This window comes from Falco cherrug, chromosome 13 (assembly GCF_023634085.1).
Source record: "Falco cherrug isolate bFalChe1 chromosome 13, bFalChe1.pri, whole genome shotgun sequence".
Taxonomy (NCBI): Eukaryota; Metazoa; Chordata; class Aves; order Falconiformes; family Falconidae; genus Falco; species Falco cherrug.
In genome coordinates, this window is record NC_073709.1 from 16,028,199 (window position 1) to 16,053,267 (window position 25,069).

Genomic DNA, 25,069 nt, shown 5'->3' on the forward strand with positions numbered 1-25,069 from the left:
ATCTCTATATTTACCTGGAGTGAGAATGCTTCTTCTATAATGTACCCTAACTTCTACCTTTGGTCATCGTTTTTTATTTTCATGACAAACTTGAATTGTGAAATAAACTTCTTCTCTTTGGCATTTCAAATAATGTAATTTTTTTTCCTGGTCAATATGATTGAGTCGAATGAAGCTCATTTTCCCCTGCTTAATTCTATTCTAACTTACTCCACAGGTGAAAGTTGGTGATAAGGAAGTAGATGTTATGAGTTCATTTAGACTGTACATTACTACAAAGCTACCCAATCCTGCTTTCACACCTGAAATTAATGCAAAAACATCAATTATTGATTTTACTGTTACAATGAAAGGACTTGAGAATCAGTTACTGAGAAGAGTAATCCTTACTGAAAAACAGGTAACCTAAGAGTACACACAAACCACTGATGTTTATTTTTTTATTATTTAACTGGTTTTAGTACATAGGGAAAAAGAAATGTTTAAATGGAAGAAAGACATCAGCCATTTTCTAAGAAATTATTCAGATTCAGTATAGAAATTTCCAAATAACAAAAATGCACCTAGAGGATCTTCTACATATGACTGTCAGTGTGACACAACTAAACACAAGCATTTGGCATTGATATTTCATAAGAAAAAACACTGCTTAAAAATAGAAAGGGTGTTATAAAAACATATTTTAGATACCCAAAAAAGTAAAATGCACATTTCATGATGGCATCCAACTCTTCACCTATATCTTCAATCACATTTCATGATTTTAAAAAATCAGCAGCTGAATTTTAAGTATGACTTGTAGTTACGGTCCATAAAGTGTTATGCCATTTTCTTGGTTTTTTAACAATAGGAACTAGAGGCAGAACGAATTAAACTCACGGAAGATGTAACTTTTAATAAGAGGAAGATGAAAGAACTGGAAGACAATCTTCTGTACAAACTAAGTGCAACCAGAGGTTCTGTATCAAAGGATTAAGCAAATAGGCAGATTAAGCTGATTCACTTTAAAAGCTCTCCATACAGAAATTGATTTATCCATCCAGGGTACAATAAGAGAACATCCAGTGGTAGAAATTTGAAGTACGGTGATTTACTGGGGTATGAGGAATTTGGTACTACAGTATGCCACTATATACAACCCTAGTCACTAAGTATTTTTAACACCTGAACAAGTTTTGTGAATCAAATCAATTTCTTGAGAGCTTTCTGCCCCTCAGATAAGGTATCTGATCACAGGCAAATCCTTGACCCATTGAAAATGCAAAGTAAAACGGGCTAGCTTAAATGATGTTGAAAGCCTTCTGCGGTATATTAGGAGACTGCACATGATCAATTACCATTTCTTTGGTGGAAAAAGAAGGTAGTAACTTCCAGAAAATTGATCAGTAAATACTTGAGATGCATGAATACTGTTGTGTGACCATTGCCTTTAGGACCCCAAGTCTTTTTGACTTGGAATGTACCAATCATCAGACTTTAAATAATTGAAGCACTGCACATTAATATGTATGTGATGTTAATGAAAAAGTTGACTGCTCTAGTACATGCCACAAAGGTGTTGGTATAGATACATTCATATTGACATAGGTTGAATGCATTTGTTTAGCATGTTGAATTTAAAAATAACTTCTACTATTACATATCCTGTTCAGTCTTCATTTTAAAAGCTTTCTGCAATTTAGTAAATAATTTCCATTTGTTGTAAATAATGCCTGTAATTTGGCCTTTCAATTTTTACATATATGAAGTGAAAAGTTTCTTACAAAAATGTCCTAAAAAATCCGATATTTGACTTTTTAGGTTCACTAGTAGATGATGAATCCCTGGTTGGTGTTCTGCAAACAACTAAGCAAACAGCTACCGAGGTAGCTGAAAAGTTGTCTGTGGCAGCAGAAACTGAATTGAAGATTAACACAGCTCAGGAGGAATATCGACCCGTTGCTACACGTGGAAGCATTCTTTATTTTCTTATTACATCAATGAGCATGGTCAATAATATGTATCAAAATTCACTGGCTCAGTTCTTGAAGTTATTTGATCAATCCATGGCCAAGTAGGAAGACAGAGATTTTTCTACTATTCAGATATTTGTCTTTACAATGTGTTGCTGTTAACATGCTTTTTTTCTGCTTTGTTTTCATGGTTCAGGTCTAAGAAGTCTCCTTTACCTCAGGAAAGAATCTCAAATATTATTGAGTATCTTACCTTTGAAATTTACTCATATTCTGTTAGAGGCTTGCATGAAAACCACAAATTACTCTTTACCCTCCTCCTGGCATTAAAAATTGATCTTGAGAGAGGACATGTAAACACCAGTGAGTTCCATGCACTCATTAGGGGTAAGTTTAAGAAATTGTGTTATATGTAGAATTAATTTCAACTTTTAAAACTTCTATACAATTTCGAAGTTTGATTTTTTTGGCTGCATGGTTTCTACCAATACCTCTGTGGGAGCTGCTTCTGTCCTTATCCCTGCCATTGTTCAGCGAAATTAGATGCGGTTCTCCATCTCAGTTCCACCTCTGCCATTTACCCAGGCTGTGTTCTATCCTGAGATCAAGATGATAGTTCTGCTTCTCTCCATCAATTGGTTTAATAATTGTATATTTTTGTGTTTAATTGTGTACTTATTTTTATAAATTAGGTGACTGCTTGCTCCTTTGCTTCTCTGCTTTGATGGAGCTAAATAAAGCTGTCTTCTAAGTCACCAGAACAGGAGGCATTACAATATTTTATCAGTTTCAGCTCGAGCTTTCTCTTGACTTTTGCCAACCAGCTAACACTTTCAGAGAACACAATGTGTTTCTGTGGTTCTGCTGGCCAGGTCTGTGCCGCCTCTGTGCTCTGTAAATTTCTGTCTCTGCTGGAAAATGTTATCAGGATTGCTTATTTGGAGGTCCATATAGGACCTGTTTGAATTTCCAATGTTCAAATGAATCTTGCAAAGTTCTAATATCAAAGTAGTGAACCTAGATTTCAAGATCATTATCTGCCTTTAATGAACAAAATGGATAGGAAACAAGATAAAATTCACTTTCTGTTTTGCTTTCCAGTTTGTTGCAATGTTTTTATCCTTTAAGAATGGTATCCAGCTACCAATTTACCACTGATGTCAGGCAGGGCATGCTTGGAAATACTTTCAAAATGAACTGTCTGCTTTAGTAAATCATTAGACAAGGAACGATATTTCTTGGCTTCTCAGCTCATAGATTCTTGTTTTGGCAGAGGAAAATATGCCTTGGGCATATGAAGCAGAAAGTGATCACTTACTCCTTTTTACCTGGTGAGAATCTGTGATAGAGTACTTTTAGCTTTTTTTGTCTAGAACATATGATTGCTGTTTCCTGCGTAGCTTTACTATAGTTGATTTGATAGTGAGAAATTCTTCTGGTGTATAAAATGACACCAAAGCAACAATAGATTTTCTATAATTTTTCACAGTATATTAAAAAAGATTGGCAAGTGGGCAGATGCCTAGCCAAATTGTCCTGGACTCTTGGGTATCTTCTGCAATGAATGAGTTGTTCAATTTTCCTTCTTGGATGAGCAGTTCTTGGTGCAAAATGAACACCGTGTTACCAAACACCATTGGGCAGCTAAAGGATTTATTACAAAAATAAACCTTTCTTCCTCTTTTTTCTACTTCTTTTCTGGGAGAGCTTTCATGGTTTATCATCAGTTATATTATTAGGGGACGTCTCAGTGAAATAAGCATTATTTTTTGAAATGAAAAAGTCTCTAGACTTATTCAGCTAGTCTTAGGAGATTATGAACTCTAAATCTTTCCTTCTGCTAAAGTACATAAATTGAATTTTGTTCTGTTTACTGTATTCCATTAAAGCCAAACATGAAGCCCTTCCTGAATATTTTAATGCTACAGCTTGGAGGTAACCTTAAGTCAGCAAAACAGAGAAAGCAGATCCCCAGATTATGGGAAAACAGCCTCACACTATGGTGGCAAAGAATTTTTATTAAAACTGTAGAAAGAAGAAAAAAAATATCTCAAAGCTATGAGAAAATCTAAGGAGTTCATTGATGATTTTGTAGGTATCTTGACACTTAGGTAACCCATGTGCTTTACCAGTAGAAAGTGAGGGACTAGCACAAGTGAAGAATATGACCTTCTCCAGCAGCAAATATATTTTACTAAGAAGCTCTATAAATATTAGAAAGCATGTCACAAAGCATGTTTCACAACATCTTTGGCTTTGTTGACTGCAATAAAAGCCAGAAATGTTGTCAAGTATGCTATTTTGTGGACAAATAATGATTGCATTTTAAAATAAAGAAAAGTCTTCTTGCCTAAAGTGATTGTGATTGTCTCTCACAGAATTAAATAGTTTGCAAAAATATTCCGTTGGCTTATTGTATTAAATGTGCAAAAGATGTGATTCTAAAACAGGGTATCACTTTGTAATAAAAGTTCTAATAGCGGATTACAGATCTGTAAACTTTTTCTTATCCTTTTTTTGATTTCCATTATTTCAGTTTGCAGAGACTAAGAGGAAGTTCTGGCTTCCATACATGCAACCCAGGCAGTTATTTCAAACTATATGTCCTAACACCAAAGACACTTCAAGAGTATGCTTGAAGGAAACCTTAACAATGTCCATATGTGGAGGAAAGCAATGCACAAATTTTTCTAGATGCTGGAACTTATAATATATGCCTGTGAATGGCAAAATGAAAACTAACGAAAGACTTCAGGCATTGCATATTTAACTCATTAACATAACAAATGACTAACCGTAAGAACTTAGCAGGATTTATCAGAAGATTAGGTATGCATATTAACAGCATTAATATCAAGTATTACAATGACAAATACATTGTTTATACTTTTGTAATTCTCATTCTTCATTTAATAAGTATGCCTCAAAAATTAAAGTTTAAAAATTTCCCCAAAAGCCAAATCTAAGATGTTTACTGCCCACTCACTGAAGCTTTTGCTTTCTTTTGAAGTTAATTGTTCCCATTGGCCTACTAATATCCAGATTCAACATAGTGATTCTTGTGTTTCTACCTAAGGATATTTAAGTAGCTAGGAAAATAGCTAGTATTTCTAAATCATGTGTTAATTCTTTTAAAAGAAGAAAACCTGCTGTTTCCTGGAATCATCACTGATAATATAAATAAAATTCTTGCATCCCAGAAGCCTGCAAGAAAACATCTCAAAAAATAAAATCCTTCCCTGTAAAGTCTATAATATAAGCAGAATAGGCTTCAGAAAATAAGAAAGAACTTGTTGCATAACAGCATTTGCAGCACCATAAACTCTTCCCTATAATATGTTAGAACTTTAAAGTCTTAGTTCTTTAGCTGCATCAAAAATACTATGTATAATGTTTTCCCAGTAATTTCTTAAATAACAAAATTTGTTCTTTACTTAATACATTAATATTCTAATCTCCTTTTCACTCCAATGGTAAGTTTGTCTTCTTTTCCTTCTTTGTTTCATGATTCATTTTCTCTACATCTTTGTAGAGAATTTGAGGATAAGGTGGGTGCAGAATAAGAAGAAAGATCTCTTTGTTAAAACCTCTTGATATTCTATGGAATAAACTCCCTCTTGATATTGTATGCAACAATTAGACACAGTTTGTGAAACTCTTAATAAATTAATAGAAATGGAACTACATCTTTATGTATGTATTTTTTGGTAAGCATGTATGTATAATTTGAAAGTATTGAAATAATTACAGCTCATAAATGTAAGGAGTAAGTACACACACACATACATGCTCAGATACATACAAGTACTTAAAAATAGTAGTAGTTATTCCAAAGTGGTTTTCTTGCCAGTTTGTAACAAGTTCTTGAAATTCATTATACCAATGACCTAAATGAATAAATGATCTCGGTTCTGCAGATGACTGGTACAACACCTTTTCCCAACAAGTGCTATTAATTAATTTGTGGAGGACTGGGGAAGAGGCAACTACAAGAAGGAAATTATGATAAAAAGTTAAAAGTCAGTCTGTTTAAAATTGGATTGCACTCTTATCCCAGAGGTGTTCCTTTGTATTTCCTCTTCAATTGCATATCTGAGCATGTGAAACACGTGTATTATCTACTGGCTATATGGCCTTATATATGCTATTTAAAATGATTTGCACTTGTTGGGCTGTTCTAGGATTGACTGATTAATTCCATCAGTCCAGAGAGGTTCTTTCTTCTCTTGATGTATTTGGTCTTTTATTCCAGTGATCCCAGGAGATTACTTTGCTAATGCGTGTCACATTCTTGAGATATTGTAAATTATGCATTTCATTAGAGAAGAGGTAGAAGTTTGCAGTTGAGAAAATAAGTCTTTCTTTTCAATTTCTTTTCTTTTTAGGAATACTGGGATAAAACATAGACTGTCTAAGGGAGGGCCTTCAGAGGAATATTTTTATCTTTCAGATAAATACAAAATTATCTTTGCTGTATTATCAGCACAGATGAAAAGGAAAAAAATCTTAAAGAATTTTCCTTACTTCCAATATAATCAATATCATTGTAAAAACTTAAAACAAACTAACTATATGAAGCACATGATTTAAGATGAGAGGCTGAGAGAACTGGGCTTGTTCAGCTTGGTGAACAGAAGGCTTACAGGAGACCCAATCATAGTATTTTAAAACCTGTGAAAAGGCCATTAACCTGGCTCTTCATAGTGGCATGCAGTAGGAAGATGAGACAACAGAAATAAACTGAAAAAAATACAGGTTCAACATGGATGTAATGGGATTTTTTTCATTATGAGGACAAACAAACATTACAATATATGGTCTAGAAAGGTTGTACAGTCTCCATCCTTGGAGGTTTTCAAGACCAGACAGGATAAGACCTGGTTTTACCTCATAACTGACCCTACTTTGAACAGGTTGGACTAGAGACCTCCTGAGGTCTCTTCCAGACTAAATTATCCTATGATCTTACGAAACAAATGCAAAGCACACAGGAGTGCAATTACTACCCAATGAAAATTATATGGCCAAGAAAACATAATTTAAAAAGAAATATCAAATATATCTTGACCCCTGGAATGTCATGTGTATTTTATCTGAATGTTTTCATCTACAGGAGGTGCAGCACTGGATCTACAGGCTTGCCCACCCAAACCATTCCACTGGATTCTTGACATGAGGTGGCTAAACCTAGTGGAATTGAGCAAACTTCCACAGTTTGCAGAAATTTTGAATCAGGTGATATCTACTAAATTATCTTTTTAATGTTAATAACCAGTTTCCCAATCATAATTGTGCTCCCATATTTTACCTGTGGAATGCATGAGAGGTGTACTTAAGAACAAGGCCAGAGACAATACAGACTAAAGGCATAGAAATGAACAATTAAGTGTCATGAATGGGGGTATATTTATTTGCTCTATATTTTTTTATCTGCTTTATTGTATTTTGTATTCTAGTCATTGTGATAGAAAGAGAACAGGAGCAAAGAACTAGCAAGAAAGGAAGTCAGTGACAGAGAGACAGAAATAAGGAGAAAGCATAAAAAAGTAGAGGTATCAAAAAGGCTCAGAAAGTTAATCTATGAGTGTCAGGTTTTAAATTACAATGTTTTGTCTTGAGTCTGACAATTTTACAAACAAATTGTTTGCTGTTTGGTTTTAAATACTCATTTCCATTACAAGATTAATTAAGGTATGATGAACTAGCTACACAAATACAATTTATTTTATTGGCATATACATGAACTTGTATGTACATAGGCTTGTGCCATGTTTACATTGGTAAATTTATCTCTTTGCTGGTGTAGTTAAACACTCCCTAAGCATTTCTTTTTCTGTACCTCCTAACCACTCCTTGTTAATCAGGCTGATAGCCAGGACACTAAGTTCTTGTGGTTACAGCATTGGTCAGCCAAGTCCCTTTTGTGATGGCATTTAGTGTCCTGAAGGGTAGCAGAGATTTTATCTAAAGGGTGTGTCTGGAAGTGGTCCTGGCTGTTTTCTAACTCTGCATCAAGGCAAGATCTGGATACATACCAGCCCATTCCCTCCAGGTTTTGGTTCCTGCAGGTATCAAACCAGAATATTGAGTTAGGACAAAGTTGGAAGAATTCTAGTTAGGTCTTCACTCTGGGGTGTTAGGACACAAGAACTCAAAATGCCACTGTACACTTGCTAATATTATTTAAATTTAACCATGAGGTTATGAATTATGTATTTTTCCTTTTAATTTGTAGATTGTAATGGGGCTGTTATAGAGCTTTTCTAGAGTTGGTGCAAACAAAATTTGAGACTCCAAAATACTTAGGAGATTATGTTACCCAAAAGGCCTCTCTTTTTATGAATCTTTTAGCACTAACTTAAAATTGCCATATATTTACAAGTTGAAGTGACAATTAGTTGGTTTTAGTAATAGATAGAGATGGAATCTGGGAGAGTGCCAACTAGGTTACAATAAAAAATGGAAATAACATCTTTTTATTACTTATTTGCCTCCATTAGATATGCCATTCTATTTGGCTCATCATATTACATACAACTGTTTCATTATTTACTTAGATAGAAACAGATAATTATTTAAAGTAAGAAAAAAAAAAAGCTTGCAAATGGTATGCCCAGTTCTCAAGAGATTGCCTGTGTTTTTCTTTTTTTGCCTGTTACAATTTTTTTTTCTCTAAACATTAAGTCCTCTGGTCCCAGATGCCTAACTTAATTTAACAAGGGCATATTCCTCTTTAAATATTTAGATGACACTGTTACTTTTCACAATATTATTACTTCCAGCTGTGCTTGAGTGACAGATGGTACAAAGAAATATGTAACGAAAGCTTAATGGTTTTACTGAGTCAACAAAAGATCCTTTAGCTCAGTAATCTATCTCTGGCTGTGGCTTAGCTTTGGGAAGGTACCTCCTCTGAATACTCTCCTAGCATCTGCTCAGGTTGATGTCAGTTAATGTAGAACTCAGCTATTTGCTTATAAAGTAATATTATTTTGTCAAACTTGGTTTATAGTTCAGAAAGGAGTATTTGGTGTTTAATAAGGAAAGTTTTATAAGGAAACTCTTGGAATGAGTTTCATTATAGGAAATATATGGTTGGAAGAGGTCCCTGTATGTTCATTTCTCAGTCCTCTACCAGTCCATTCTTGGCGTACATTGTTCTGAAACTACATCTATTTGAAACCAAGTCAGTCACCTGGACAGAGCTCCTTGGTGGGACTGTATTTCAGAACAGGTGGTATCGGTGTGCTCCTTGTTCTCTTTCCAGTGATCTCAGAATATTGCGGTAGTTGAATCGATCTGTCACTGCATAGAAGGTTCAACTGCATCGCAATTTTCACTATGTTCTGTCCACCAATATCCCTTCTTGTCTTAGGTCATGGATTCTAAGAGATGCCTAAATAATTATATTTGTGGTCAGATTTATTCTTTCTCAAGTCAAAAGCTTACTAGAGTCTATTATTTTTAATTTTGTTATTCTTTGGCTGGCTGGACAGTACTGGTACAGATTTTTCTATTCCTCTTGGTACTTTGTGATCAGAGGGAATAAATTTATCACAGTATGTTCCTTTTGTAGTATAGAATCCTTCTGCTAATGACTGATTTTTCTTCAGTAGCTTCATGTGTTTGGGAGGGGAATCCATGGATAACTGATTAGCTTAAGAGCCTGCATCTTAGTACTAAAATTTCTGGTTGTCATATCCTAATAGCAATTCACATGGCATATGTCTTAAATGCTGTAGATTCTTAATGTTACTTGTAATATATCCTAATTTAATAACAGACTGTCATTAAAATATACATTTACAACAGGATTTTACTACAACTGAAATATATTTATATGTGTGTTAATGTAATAAATTTAGATAGACCATAATGAAAAGGGATGGAAACGTTGGTTTGATACGGAGGCTCCTGAGGAAGAAATTATACCTGATGGATACAATGGTTCACTTGATACCTTTCGCAAGCTTTTACTCATCAGGTGAGCATCTTCAGAAATTTGGGAAATAACATACTTGGTTCCATCATGTGTCTCAGTCTATCAGTATGCTATTATGATAATAGCATAATTTAAAATTAGTTTCTGGGTGACATGATATATTTAATTCACTCACATGAAATATGACTTAATTTGCTCACTTCAGAGTTAAACTCTGAGGAATCTAAAAAAACCATTTTTTATAGCTTTGCTCTTATGTCATGGCAAATGGAAACTGGGAACCACATTGCAGCCTCCTCCAAAAAAACACTAAAAATACAGAATAGTTCAGATTGTTTTCAAAATTATTTTTAAAAAAATCTTTTAAAATGAGTTATTTTAAATAACTTTAATTTAAAAAAAAAAAGATAATGCAAAACAGGTATTCAAAAGTGCCATGGTTTAACCCCAGCTGGCAACTCAGCCCCATGCAGCCACTGGCTCACTCCCCTGATTGCATAGGGGAGAGAACTGGAAAAGTACGAAAACTAGTGTGTTGAGATAAAGACGGTTTAAGAAGTAAAGCAAAAGCCATGTACACAAGCAAATAAAAACAAGGAAATCTATCACTACTTCCCATCAGCAGGAAGGTGTTCAGCCATCTCCAGGAAAGCAGGGCTCCATCATGTTTAATGGTGGCTTGGGAAGACAAACGTCATATTTTCAAGTGTCCACACCTTCCTCCTCCTTCCCCAGAGCTTTATAGGCTGAGAATGGTGTCATATGGTATAGAGTATCTCTTTGGTCCTTTGGGGTCAGCTGTCCTGGCTTTGTCCCATCCCAACTTTTTGTGCACCCCCAGATGAGTCACTGGTTGGGTGGTGTGAGAGCAGAAAAGCCCCTGGCTGTGTAAGCACTGCTCAGCAGTAACGAAAACATCTCTGTATTATCAATAGTGTTTTCAGCACAGATCCAAAACATAGCCCCATACTAGCCACTATGAAGAAAATTAACTCTATCCCAGCCAAAACCAGCACAAAAAGCCCCCTGTGAAAAGTGTGGTATAAATTATTTTATTGCACTAGCTAGGATCTCTGTGGCAGGGCTTGGGATAGAATGGATTTCCCCAAAGCAGTATTCAACTGCCTGATGCATGAGATCATATCTTCCTACATTCATTGTATACTTTCCAAGTCCTGCAACAAATAAATCAGAGACACTACAAAAAACCCAACAACATTAATTACTTGACCATGATTTGTCTTTGGAGCAGATTCAACCTGTGCAGTAAAAAAAGCCAGAATCTGATGGAAGTAGTACTGTATTGTCATAGGCTATGCACCCTGAAAGGGGAGGGGAGCATCTAAGTCCTAAACATTTAAATAATATGCCTATAAATGAAGTTTTGAAAGGTCATAACTTTATCCAAAAGTAGTTGTTTGGGATTTTTTTTTCCATGGGAAAAATAACAACTCATCCCCAACACAAATGCAATTCAGTGCAAGAGAGTTCAGCCTGTACCCTAAAAGACTAACAGACGCAATGAAACATCTGCAGAATTTCACTAAAGGGCAAAAATAATGTTACATTTTGCTACTTGTGTTCTCAGATACAAAAGCTCTGTTTAAAATTAAAAATGACCCAACCTGGTAAAGGTACCCAGAACAGAAAATTTCAGTGCAAATAGTTTACTTTAAATTGTAAGTAACTGAAAAGTATTGAAAGGACTACCAGCTCTGTCTGTTATTACATCTGTAAAGACAACCTACAAACTCACACATATATATTTGTGTGTGTGTGTATATGCGTATTATGAAGCAAAAATCTCTATTGATAAAAATGGAATTTCTAATATAATTCTGATCTTTCAACAGGAAGAGGCAGTGAATTTGTATCTTAGTATATATTTTAACTTCTAGGTCTTGGTGTCCAGACCGAATGCTTTCCCAAGCCAGGAAATATATTGCAAATTCCTTGGATGAGAAATATACTGAACCAGTCATTTTGAATTTGGAAAAAACTTGGGAAGAAAGTGACACACGAACACCTCTCATCTGTTTCTTGTCTATGGGATCTGACCCAACGTTTCAGATTGATTCCTTGGCTAGGAAGCTGAAATTGGGTATGAAAGTAATTCTTCGTTGCCTTGTGTTAAGATACAGAAGAGTAATGTAACTGATTTCAGAGATTTATTTTTTTTCTGAAAAGTATTTCTTAAATTCTGTTGCACTATTGTTTGTACCTGAACTATCATCTTAGACATAAAATAATATTTTAAATAAGAGATGGTATTCTGAGAATCATTCTGTTACCGTTGGACAGTATGTTTTCAGTTCCTTTTTTATAAATTGTTATCATCCATCCCAGTGATTATATTTTTTTAATGCTTATCTCTAAGACAATTATTTTTTTTTTTTATTCTGGCATGGTGACAATACTGTTTTCTTGTTTTAACTCTTAACTGAAGGTAATGTAAAAATCAGCAATCTGCTTAAAATATTACTTTGTAACAAAAAATACCCACAAGATCTGCATTTATATAATCTAGATTTTATGTCTGTGTTATATGGAAACTTTGAAAAGATGTGCATACAGAGTTGGAAGTAGATTTATATATTCATGATGTTACTCACATTAATATGTTACAAATGCAATTTTACAATTAAGCGTTGTGCTCATTTATGTAGTTGTGTTATCTACACGTAAAAAAAACCCAACAACTAGGTTTGTATTTCAAATGCTGTGGCTTACTTGGCAAAAATTCCCATTGGCAATAACATTAGTCATAGTCTTTCACTCCTAAAAACACTGTAAATATTGTATTTTAATGCTTTTTTTACAGCGTTTCAACGTTTAGAAAATTTATACTTAGTAATATCATATGACGGTGAAGGGATTCTACTTTAAGTATATATTTCTGGAATAAAATATACTTAATTGTGCTGTATTTATATCACTGGGTTTTAGACTGAATTGGAATTCTTTTTCTCAAGAATGTAAGTTCATTATATACTGTTAAATATGTTGTAGAATGCAGGACCATCTCTATGGGTCAAGGACAAGAAGTTCATGCACACAAATTCATAAAGATATCAATGCAACAGGTGAGAAAAAATCATAGCAATATAAGTTGATTTTATATTCTATTATTCTTTTACGCCTCTTTTGCATGCCATCTTTAATATTTTGCATTTTCACCATACCATCAGGCATATCTCAGGGTAAACAAGTCTCCTTGAGTGTCTGAACTTAAAAACATTCCCCTGTGGGATATTTATGTGCTTGTGGAGTCCAAGTCAATATTCCTGGCAGCAGTGATATTAAGCAGCTTTTCAAAGGTAGCACATTCCATTCTTTTCACTATGCTGTTAACCAAGGGTAAAAGGACATCTTGGCCTAGTTCTGTCCTGCAGGACTTGAAGATCTCAACTCTGCTGGAAATCTTCCCCCCTCCCCACCCACTTCCCCTATGAGAGCTACCTAGATGTTACATAGTTTAGTATATTAAAATGGTGAGTACACACATAGCTGAAAGCTGTAGATAGGGAAGGATGTGCTGGCTCCTAATACCACCTCACGTTTCCCTCACATCTGTGCTAATGAGAGGGCCCCTTGCTCACCAGCAACTGTTTTCCATTCTTTGTTTCTTTAATTGCCAGTCCTTTTGGCTTTGAGTCCCAAGGATGTCTAAGAATTGCTAAACAATATTTTAAGAATTTTTCTTTGAAGTACTTTGCTGTACTTTGTTATGGCAGATTATATTCTCAAACAGTAAAAACATGAGAAGTCTAAGGAGTAGCCACAGAAAGATGGCAACTGAAGCATCAGATACAATATAAAAGTTACAGTGTGAAGGTAACACAGTCTGGTGAGCTGAACACTTTCAAAGAGTTGTGGACAATGTTGCAAATAAGGACATACAGCCATAGTTGCCTGTAAACTCAAAATATTCAGGGATTAGTTTTATGCCAATATTCTGAATGCCTAGAATATCTCCACTAACAGAGAGCAGAAGACTGCAAGTACTATATTGATAAATGAAACACATTTGTGACATGACCATTACCAACAGTTAGTCCTTACTAAACCAGGAGTACAGCACTGCTTGTGTATATAATAATAATTATTATTATATACTTAATATATCAACTAAAGAAACAACCTGAACTGACTTGTGTTCAGTAAAAGTTTAATTGGTACCCTATTACCTATTTGTTAAGCAGTATATGCTTTCATACCCACAGTGGGAGTATTCATCAAAAATTAGATAAAAAGCTAAAGATGGATTCGTTATGAAGGTAAAAACTCCTCAGAATATGTGACATTCATTAGATTTCCTGGGTCTCCGTCCTCACCCATTAGGGTTCTGGAAGCACAAATGGTGAAAATGAGATCGCAACACAGAACACTCTGCAAGAACAAATGTACTTTTGAGACTGTTGCAGGTCCATGATCAAGATCACTTCAGATTTCCATCTGAACTAAACATTTGTCACTTGATTCTCCAATGTTTAATCATAATGGGATGAGGAAATGCTTCTTTAGACCTCTACAAAGTCCTGTTGTCTTAATCTGATAGACTGAAGTGCTTCAGAGCCTTTTCAGGACCTCTTGCCTTTCATACAGAAAAGAGAAAAGGTCAGGGTATCGGTTCAAGGAATTCCAACTGTATTATAGAATCATTGTCCCCCTGTACTCGGCACTGATGAGGCCACATCTGTGTTCAGTTTTGGGACCTTCACATCAAGAGGGATGTTGAGATGCTGGAGCATGTCCAGAGGTGAGCACTGAAGCTGGTGATGGGTCTGGAGCACAAATCTTATGAGAAGCAGCTGAGAGAACTGGGGGTGTTTGGCATGAAGGGAGGAGGCAGCTGGGGAGGGACCTTATTTCTCTCTACACCTACCTGAAAGGAGGTTGTGGGTGCAGGGGAGGGGTCAGTCTCTTCTCCCAGGTAACAAGCGATAGGACAAGAGGAAGTGGCCTCAAGTTGCATCAGGGGATATGTAGCTTGGTTATTAGGAAGATGTTTTTCACTGAAAGGGTGGTGAAGCACTGGATCAGGCTGCCCAGGGAGGTGGTGGGTTCACCATCCCTGGAGGTGTTTAAAAACCACATAGATGCAATGCTTAGGGACATGGTTTAGTGGTTGACTTAGCAGTCCTAGGTTCATGGTTGGACAAGATGACCTTTTAAGGCCCCTTCCAACCCAAATGATTCTATGATTCTATTCATAGAATCGTTCTATGATCATAGAATAATTTAGGTTGGAAAAGACTTTCAAGATCATCAAGTCCAACCCATCCTGCAATGAGCAGGGACATCTTCAACTAGATCATTGCATTCTATCTGTAAAATAACTTCATTTGAGGCAAAAATAAAATCTTTTCAGATGATATTAATTCATCTGACCATAGTATAGTCTTCTTCATTTGTTGTTTTCTATTATGGACATATAATACTTGCATATGGCCTTTACTGCACACTTTCTACTGTACAATCCAAGGTTCTCTAGGTAATGCAGCCTTGGTTGTGGAAGTTCTCTATATTGGATCCCAGTAACCTCTCAAATCTTACCAAATGTTGTGACAGTACTGGAATATAGATGTACACCACTTTGAAAAAAGAGAAAAAAGAAATCCCTTTAGAGAAGACGGTTTTTTTAATGATGTGCAAATGCATGTGTATCTCATACTTCTTTGTGTTTGTATATCTAGAATGGTCATCATCAACTTCCAGTTCATTGTAATGGTGAAAACTGGGGCATCCCTGCCTTTCTTTTGCCCTTAATTAAAAGCAGAAGGATACTCAAAACCAGCACTCCAGGAGAGCTACTAGTAATAATTTCTGAACTAAATGACTTGGTGGTGCACATGTTTTACAGAGAGAGGGATATGTGAACATCACATTTGAAAGAACAAAACAGAATTAGTGAATATGAAGACAAATACATGGGGTTTTTTCCTACCTCTGGCCAAAAGTATATAATATGATTAAAACTGCTGTGCTTGTTACAGATAGATAAATTTCAAAAACTGACCCTGATCCATTCGGAAATGTGACAAGTTGATTAAAGATCTTCCTTTAAAAAGTGAATCCCCATAAAAGAAGGAAAAATATGCCTTCATTTAATCTTTTTTTTTAATATCCATCAATTCACCATAAATATTTCAATTGTATTTTGTGGCTAAATGTTATTTATTCCTTTTTAAATGAGCTAAAACAAAATTGCCAAAATGAAATTATAAGCTGTAATGAAATCCACACATCACTGTTTAGAGCTGATTAAATAATGTCCCATTTTAATATCAGGCTTCTGATTCATCAGGCTTCTAAAGTGATGCCACAAAAGCTGATTGAATTTAATTTCATAAGAAGAATTGCAGAGAGATAATAATAAAAATAGAGCTTTCATGCAATATGAGAGTTGAATAAGATCAAGATTAATACGTGGAGGTTGAATTTCATGCAATTGGATTTATTGCAGATAAATGAATTGCAGTTGAAAAGTTTTAGAGTCTTGTTGCTATCTCTTTACACTTACTTCAGATTATGTTATTACGAAGTTTTAAAAAAGATGTGTTTCTTAGATTTCAGCTGTTACTTTTCCACTCACATTCTTTTGGATCTGATGGCAGGATTGCTCATCACTGGTGTTTTGCTGGGAGAGGACAGGAATTACTTCTTTTTGCCACTAGGTAGCACTGATACTTTGCTTAGAATAGTGGTTCTGGTTATTTTCAACGAGAACAATCAGATGTGGAAATAACTTTTGCACTATCTTTTCCTATTTGCTTTAACTGTGCCAATATCATACCAAATCAAATGATAATACATATTCAGGAACAGATCAAAAGTAAAAAACAAAACAAAACCCAACCAAACAAAGAATAATTACTTGCAAGACCAAATGTGCTTCTAAATATAGACAGTTGGTTTTAGCACCATGAATAACTTGTTCTAAATTGTATATGGTAATAGTCTATATTCTTATTTAGGGAGGCTGGGTGTTACTTCAGAATTGTCATCTTGGACTGGATTTCATGGACGAACTACTAAAGATGCTTCTTACTGCTGAGATACAGGATGAGACGTTTCGAGTTTGGATAACTACTGAACCACATCCTAAATTCCCAATTACACTGCTACAGGTTTGCTCAAATTCACTCTGGTACCTCATGCCATCAAAATTATTTGAATTAAGTGTGAAAACAGAAATTAAATAAATGGGGGGGAAACCTTAGAATTCAAGAAAAAATGAACCTGTCTTACAATGCAAATATTACTTTAAACAGGAAGGTTACTTACCAGTACTGGAAGTTCTCAAAGATGCATTGCGTATGTGTGAGTTCACACTAATAAGAAACACTTGCATCAAAACTATCAGGCTTTACCTGATACCCTTTTTTTCCCAGCCAGATGCCTTGTGAACAGATTAATGCCCACAACTTGCTCTTAGACTCTTTCACCAGATTTCCCTATCTGAAATAAAGGATAAAGGGGACAGAACATACATGGACAGCACATCTCAAAGAACATCATCTACCAAGAAGTAACTTGTTTCAATTTGGATAAAATCTAAATGGTTGTTCTGTAGGTCTCAAGGAGACATTTTTCATCGGTAAAATCGGTAAAAAACAGGAAAATTGCCTAAATTCTTACAAAGTGCATTTAAGTCATTTACGATGCTTCCTAGCACTCTCACACCTGGTCATAATGCTAGTTAATATCTAGTGTAATAGCTGTGTGTTGCCACTTCTGTGTTCATAGACCCCTTTCCTCTTAAAAACAGTGGAAGTCATCTTACTGGTTCTCCTCCTTTCTAAATAAAAATAGATACCATACCTGATATCTAGGATGTGAAGGTGAGGAAGGGTTCCTTTCTTGAATGAATCTAGGAGACAACCTTCGCTAAGAAATTTATATTGCCATGGAAAACCACGGTGTGTAAAAAGCTAGCTGTATGGACCTACGTTCTTTTGTATTCTCTCAACAGAAAATTAAATCACCCTACATCTTCAGGGGGTTTATGAATAGTGAGGTATATAAATGTACAGCTTGCTAAAAGTGAGAATAGAGAACTGAGCGGGTCACTAGATGAATCTTCACTGCATTTATCTCAAATGTTTCACACGTGATTTGCCAGTCTATAGTGTCACATTATGTGTTAAAATCTTAACATATTTAGGGATTCCAGAAAATGAATAACTGACAAATCAAAGGTCAGCTCCTTCTCAGAGGAAAGGAGAGAATAATTTGCTTTTTTTTAAATCCAGAACACGCATCAAACACTGAACAGGATATGCTTTGAAATGTGGAAAGACTGGTTAGCAAGTGTTCCCATTCAGTCCAACACTCTAGTGTGTTCATGTGCAGATAAGTCCTTACAGAAGATGAGCTCATCTCTGAGACAGCTTGCTTGGGCTCTGGAGCCCAAAAATAATTTTGAGAGACTGAAGTTGAAAAGTCATTCCTTAAAAATATTTGAAGTTCTTTACCACAAATATGCAGACAGTAAAACTGCCAGGTGAATTACTTGTTCATTAATGCCTTCTGTTAAGGGTCTCAGAAGTAGAAACAGCTCAGAGTCACTCTTGAGTTCAGCCCACGAGCAGCCTGGCATTTGCTGTCCTTTCAATGCATGCTGCCGTGTTACCCAAGCCAACCAGACAAGTGCTTACTGTTGGAGTAGAAAAATACTTACTGTTTATTTGGCTTTCTCCAGCATTCCAAAGTGTCTCAAGGAAAGATTCTGGTAAGGCCAGTCTGTGTCTGAACTAACAGATTCACGTGTGCCCCATGATTGTTACCTAGCACTGGAGTTCTCTGACATGAAAACCTGTGTTAACTAACACTCTCCCAAGTAATGTGCAGGTATAGTTTGACAACCAAAATTTTGTAGCAACTATTCCCATTAGGCAGTTCGCATGAATCTAAGGGGCTGTAGCAGTTTACTACCACAAGTGTGAATTCCATGCCTGCTGACCAGAGGGGTCAAGAACATTCTCTTGTAAATCTAATTTACTGCTGCAGACATAGCCACAGGGTCTAGAGTAGCCACTGTGAACACATAGATCTGAGCTGAGGATAGGTGAGATTTCTTTTTATTTACTGGGAAATCCTGGGGCCAGACAGAACAGAGTTTTTGTCATCTACTCTGGGTAGCTCTTTTCCATCAATCATTGAATTAGGGGTAGAGAGCCATATGATGTGTTCTGATAAGCATGGCAACTGCTTCCAGGTTGTTGATGAAAAATCTTAGATCCATGGACAAGTGACAGTGATGGTTCTGACCAACATGAACTAAAGCTCTATGTTCAAAATCTTTTGTTGGTCTAATCTACTATGTGCTCCTTTTATGCAGTTTATAGTAAAAATACATATCAACTTTGTATCTACAATGCTTCAGATATTTACATTTTATTTACAGCTAATAATTGTGACGTTAGTATGTTGCTGCTTTTGTTTCAGTAAACAAATTCAATTCCTTTATCTTTTTCACATGACAGATTTCTATAAAGTTCACAAATGAACCTCCCCAGGGTATACGTGCTGGATTGAAAAGAACATTTTCTGGAATTAATCAAGACCTGTTAGATGTTAGCAATATGCCCATGTGGAAACCTTTGCTTTACACTGTAGCTTTCCTGCATTCTACTGTTCAGGTATTTCTTATAAGGTTTGCAAATAGTGTTACAATTTATGCAGTCACTTTATCAGAGGTTCCTGAAATATACATTCTGATATTTCTTGTAGCATAATGTTGCAGGGCTGAAGTTTTAATTTCTATAATCTGTACTGCAAGGTTCCTTATTCTCGTAATTGTTTTATAAATTTTACACAATTTTCATACTATGGACATTTAGAATGAGTTTCTTTCTCACCTAACTTTATCTGTCCAAGAGATAGTAATTTGGTGTAAGGGCAAAAATCTCTCTCTGTAGTCAATAGAAATAAGAGAGGCACTCTGAAAAAATCAGTTTATCTGTCTTGGCTATCTCTCTATAAGAGAGCAAATTATTTTCTAGAGATATATCACTCTTTCTGTCCATTGATTTTAGGCAATCCAGATGTCTAGCTTAGAGTAGCTGTCTACTTTCTAGAATGCTAAAATTAAATAAAATTCTCTCACTTAGCATCTTGTTTTTATCTTATCTATGTCAGTGTGTTTTCTACATTAATTCCAAAGTGAGAAAAATGATATTGATACCTTGTACTTTAAAGATATATGTTTTAAGATCACAATAAATATCAACATTTTGAGCTCTCTGAATACACCTTTTGATCAAGAATGTCAAAATAGTTACAGAATACATTTAAGCCTTAGGGTCTGTTGAGCTACTCCTATTTTCAGTGTTGCAAAGATGGTGAGAGAAGGACAATTTGTTGGAGGTCCCTATTAAGATACAGTATTCTGGTATTCTGCATTATTTTCCTCCTTCTACCTTTTTATAAACAGTGAGTTGTTCTGTGCACTGCCTCAGGATTACACTGTTCTTGTGAAACTAGAAGACCCAAGTTTATTCAACCATCAGTAATTTTAAAAATTATTATAGCTATTCATCTGTTCAGAAAATTTATTTATGGATTACGATCAGCAAGCAATATATATACGCTGCCCTGACATTAAACTGACCAATTCCTAACATCCTTTGGCGATAAGATTGCTATGATAAATATAGATTAAGTAGTAATTCAGAGAATTTGGCAGAAAATCATTATACCTTTCTGCAGGGTATTATTGGTAAATGCTGTCTCATCTGCTTATAAACAATACTTGATTTTGAAAAAGAGAAGTTTTTTTTCAGTTCTAGTTCTTTTTAAATATTGTAACTAAGGCACGTAAATGTTACTTAATTAGATGGCAAAGACTGTCAGTCATTATTGAACCAGTAATTTAAACTCTAATAAATATGTTATCACTTAGTTAATTTTAGAATGTCAGTATTATGCTGTTTATTCATTTAATAAATGTCAGCAGTATTCAACAATTTAATTCTTAACTTCTTGGATTAGTTTGTTCTACATTCTGAAAAAAAAAAAATCATTGAGTGATGTAACTGAGGTGGCTAAAACCAAGTTGTAAGAAATCTAATAGTTTGGGAGGTTTCAAATGTTTCATCTCAGATTATATTCTCTTTAACAGTCAACTGTTTTACTGTTACTGCAAGTATTATAATTTCATTTTCAAATGGGTATGCAATAATAAATTTGAATAATGTAGTGGTGGCAGCCTTATTATAAAGTTGTGAATTATGAAAAATACGTGTTAAAAAAATACAGTGAAACCATAAGTCAAAAGGGGCAACCTAGAAGCCTTTGGATAACTGAGCACCAATACAGGAGCTTGAAAAATGGAAACTGTCATTAGTAGGCAGTATATGTAGAAAAAAATGAAAACCTATAGAAATCAGAATTGTTGAATGTGCTGAAAATGCAGAGATTTGGCAAATCTTTAAATTAATTAATATAGAAATCTGATCATCCATACAGACATGAGGCATTTCAAACCTATGACTGATGACATTGATTTATCCCTGATGGTGTAAATAAAAAAGTTTGTTTATTACTGATATGTATGAGGCACATAGCGGTTTCCTAGGCTACCTTTCTTCTTCAGTTCAATTCTTTACTCCACTATTATTATTATTACTATTATTGAACTTTAATAATAAAACAAAATTATATGTTGTTTCGTAAACATGTTTGGTTTTTATTGTATTCCTAAGGAACGACGCAAGTTTGGGCCTTTGGGTTGGAATATTCCCTATGAATTTAACTTGGCAGACTTCACAGCCAGTGTTCAGTTTATACAAAATCACCTAGATGAATGTGACATCAAGAAGGTGAATACTAAAATTTGCATACAGTATATTTAATTGCTTTGTATAGCATCTGTAATTTTTTTTTCTTTTGTTACTATTTATAATAGTGCATCCATTGCTGTTCTTTCAGTGCAGCTTCTAATGATCAAAGTTTCAGATTCTCTGTATGAGTCAAGCTGAAATATTTTGGGTGCCTATCCTCCACGTAAAAATATGTAATAGTTAAGAACTTCTGCATTCAATCTTGGTTTTTTCAGTACCATATCCAAAATATTGACAGGTCTATAGAATATCTGTTTTGGAAAGGGAGCTAAAATATTTACAGAGTTTGACAGTCAATCAAATATCTCTTTGGATGCCATTTGGTCTTCTGTTATTTATCAGGGAATAACGTAATAGAATATCCATTCCTTACAAAGCAGCATTTTGCCAATAAAGAACGATGAGAAACTCGGTGCGGGGGGGGGGGGGGGGGGGGAGAGGGGCAAAAAAAAGAAATAGGAGAAGCAATAGCAGCTGAAAGTAATTTTAGGTCACACGAGTAATAATAAGATATATTTCTAATAGTGGGATCAAGCCCAACTACTGTAGAATTGTAGAGCTGAGCTCACAAAATACATTGGAAATAAAGTGTTACTTTTTCCTTCCAACAATGATCTTTGCAGCTTAAATTTCAGAGCCTTATGAGCTTCAGATGATGTTGAAATTACAGGCTGGATACCTTCTTCTTGTATAACTACAGTCTCTCGTTTGCTTTACTTTCATCCAGGGGATATCATGGAAGACAGTACACTACATGATTGGAGAAGTACAATATGGAGGCCAAGTCACAGATTACTTTGATAAGCGTCTTCTTAATTGCTTTGTAAAGGTAGGAGACCTTGAAAATACAGTTATTTGTAATTTTTTATTGGCAGCTGCAATACAAAATCGAAGACCTCCTTTCTGCTGAATATGCATGTCTTCACAGTTTAGAAGACTCCTCGGAGTGAACTGATTTTTTCAAAACATCATTCTTTGGCAGTGAGGTTCTTCCCCTTCGTTTCCTTTTAGTGAGGATCAGCAATTAGTAAAATGTTAGCTGGAAGTCAAACTTAGAATATGTAGTTCTTAATGATTTACTCGTGTATTCAAGTAAAGTTAAATATAGTAGCCAAAATATTTTATTCCCTAAGAATAAAAATGAGCTTAAAAAACCTCTATGTAGCAAAGTAATTGTGGGGTTTTTCCTCTGGATTTTTCACAGTTGTGGTTTAATGAAAAGATGTTTGACAGCGCCTTCTGTTTTTACACTGGATATAACATTCCAGCATGCAAAACCTTGGAAGAGTATTTTGAATGCATCCTGTCACTCCCTGCTGTGGACAGCCCAAAGGTCTTTGGTCTCCATCCCAATGCTGATATTACGTAAGTAGGTCCCAACACATATTGAAAACAGAAACCTTTTATTTTATTATTTGGAAACAAAACCCTCTGAAATACTCAAGAAAAGTATATTTTTCATAGGAAGGCTAGGGTTCATGTGAATTTCACTATTGAATGGCAACACTTGACATGTATGTACATGGTTATGAATGCAGTATCTTCAGCTACATTTTACATATTCTTTTAAAGCAGTTGGAATTCTTATTAGTCCCCATGGTTTTAGATTATTTTTTTTAACATCTGAAAGCATTATAGAACTTTTATATGAAGATATGATACAAGCTTCTATACAGTGCAACTAGAGAAAGTTTATAATATCTGCCTTCTGATCCAAGTAGTATATTATTTTTCTGTGTACACTTGTTAAATGATTCTCTGAATTGTCATTTGGTTTACAAGTATGCTTTTGGATGTAAGTACAATCTTTTGTTGGCATCAGTCCTGCCATTTCCATTATTAAAAGAGGCTTTTCAACCACACTAAGTACTATCTCCATTTAAAGTTTTATCTTTGACTTGATTCACTTTTTCATTCCAATGTATGTAACAGTTGACTTCTATTTCCTTCTGGTGTTATATGCCCTGTGAAAGGATATGAATCATCATTATATTTTTTTTCATGGATGTTCTTAATAATTCTGCAATGAATTATTGCATTTTCATTATGCCCACATTCATTGTTCGTTAACTTATCTTTTTGTATTTTTAAACAAAACAGATGTTACTCAAGTGCCCAGCTGCTGTGGAAACCTAGTATCTTCTAAAATTTTTTAACAAAACAATAATTTCCCAAAATTTTTCAGTCTCAGATTTCAGAGTCTGATGCCATATCAAAATCCCAGTATTCTAAGCATGCTGGGAGAACAGTACAGTTTTATTGTCAGTTCTGCCTAGCACCTACCATTGTAAATATATACTTAAGAGTAGGTTCTGTTTCAAGTCATTCTGTGATACCTGCAAGACCTCCCTTCCAGAAGTGATCAGAGCACAGCCAAGATTTAACAGAAAACTAAGTCCTGAAGAGAGAGATAATTTGGATCCAAATTAGGCTTGTAGGAGGGCTGATTTACAGAAAGAAAACTCGAGGGTAACAGTGCTGGGTGAGTTTCAGTGAGTTGGAACAGCTCTTTCATTTCTCTCTAGTACTGAATCTTCCTTCTACTTGGTACATCAGCATATTCCTTCTACTTTAGTCCTTTTCCTGGAGATTTTCTTTTGTAGGTATTTCTTTAGAGTTTTGGGGGAAATGTTCAACATCTTCATGCTTTTTTCCATGTCACAGTCTGTTATAGGCAGCTATGCATGTGTCTGTCTGAATTTCATCTTTGACACACTCGCCAAATGGGTTAGCATCGCATACAATATAAAAGTTGCATACAAATTATCCTTAAAATAACCTATCAAGTAATCTTGGAGTATGCAGAAAGCTAACTGCTAGAATTGGAACCCTGAGACAGCCAGGACCTCTCCATGTTACTATTACTGAGGACAAGACAGATCTCTCACTGGTTTAGTGGGACAGTTTACCAGTTCAGCCAAAAGCTCGATCCATTGGTTCCTTTGAATTGGATCCATTGAAGCTATAAGACTTCACTGAATGTCACTACTTCATCCACCTGGGATTAACACCTGAAATCACTGCAATTGGTTTTAACTTGCTATATGAATCATAGGCTCTGCTAAAGCACATAGATAACAGGCACCTGAGCGGGCAAGGAATATCCTGACCATCTTGTCAAAACCCCTTCTCCAATTGGTTCCATACTGAAGCCTTAAATCTAACTGAATTTTTGTAAAGCTAAAGCAAACTGTTATTAACCAACTGGAGATAGAGCAGAATCTCCCATTGTCCTCTGGTGAATGTAAGGTTCTGCATGTTGCAATAGATATTGCTGTTTTCTACCCAATACTGAGTAATGCTTCGGTCAAACTGCATTTGTTCTTAGT

The 25,069-nt window shown here is 35.2% G+C and overlaps 1 protein-coding gene across 1 annotated transcript in view; it reads left to right on the forward strand.

The window, feature by feature from the left end:
* DNAH8 (dynein axonemal heavy chain 8) overlaps positions 1 to 25,069 on the forward strand; it is a 137,219-nt gene that overhangs the window by 105,086 nt on the left and 7,064 nt on the right. Inside the window, 13 exon segments of the mRNA XM_027801181.2 lie at positions 218 to 400; positions 851 to 956; positions 1,801 to 2,053; positions 2,149 to 2,339; positions 7,066 to 7,187; positions 9,818 to 9,936; positions 11,793 to 11,995; positions 12,904 to 12,977; positions 16,872 to 17,024; positions 19,383 to 19,538; positions 21,603 to 21,719; positions 22,468 to 22,569; positions 22,945 to 23,105. Coding sequence (XP_027656982.2) covers positions 218 to 400; positions 851 to 956; positions 1,801 to 2,053; positions 2,149 to 2,339; positions 7,066 to 7,187; positions 9,818 to 9,936; positions 11,793 to 11,995; positions 12,904 to 12,977; positions 16,872 to 17,024; positions 19,383 to 19,538; positions 21,603 to 21,719; positions 22,468 to 22,569; positions 22,945 to 23,105 — 1,940 coding nt within the window.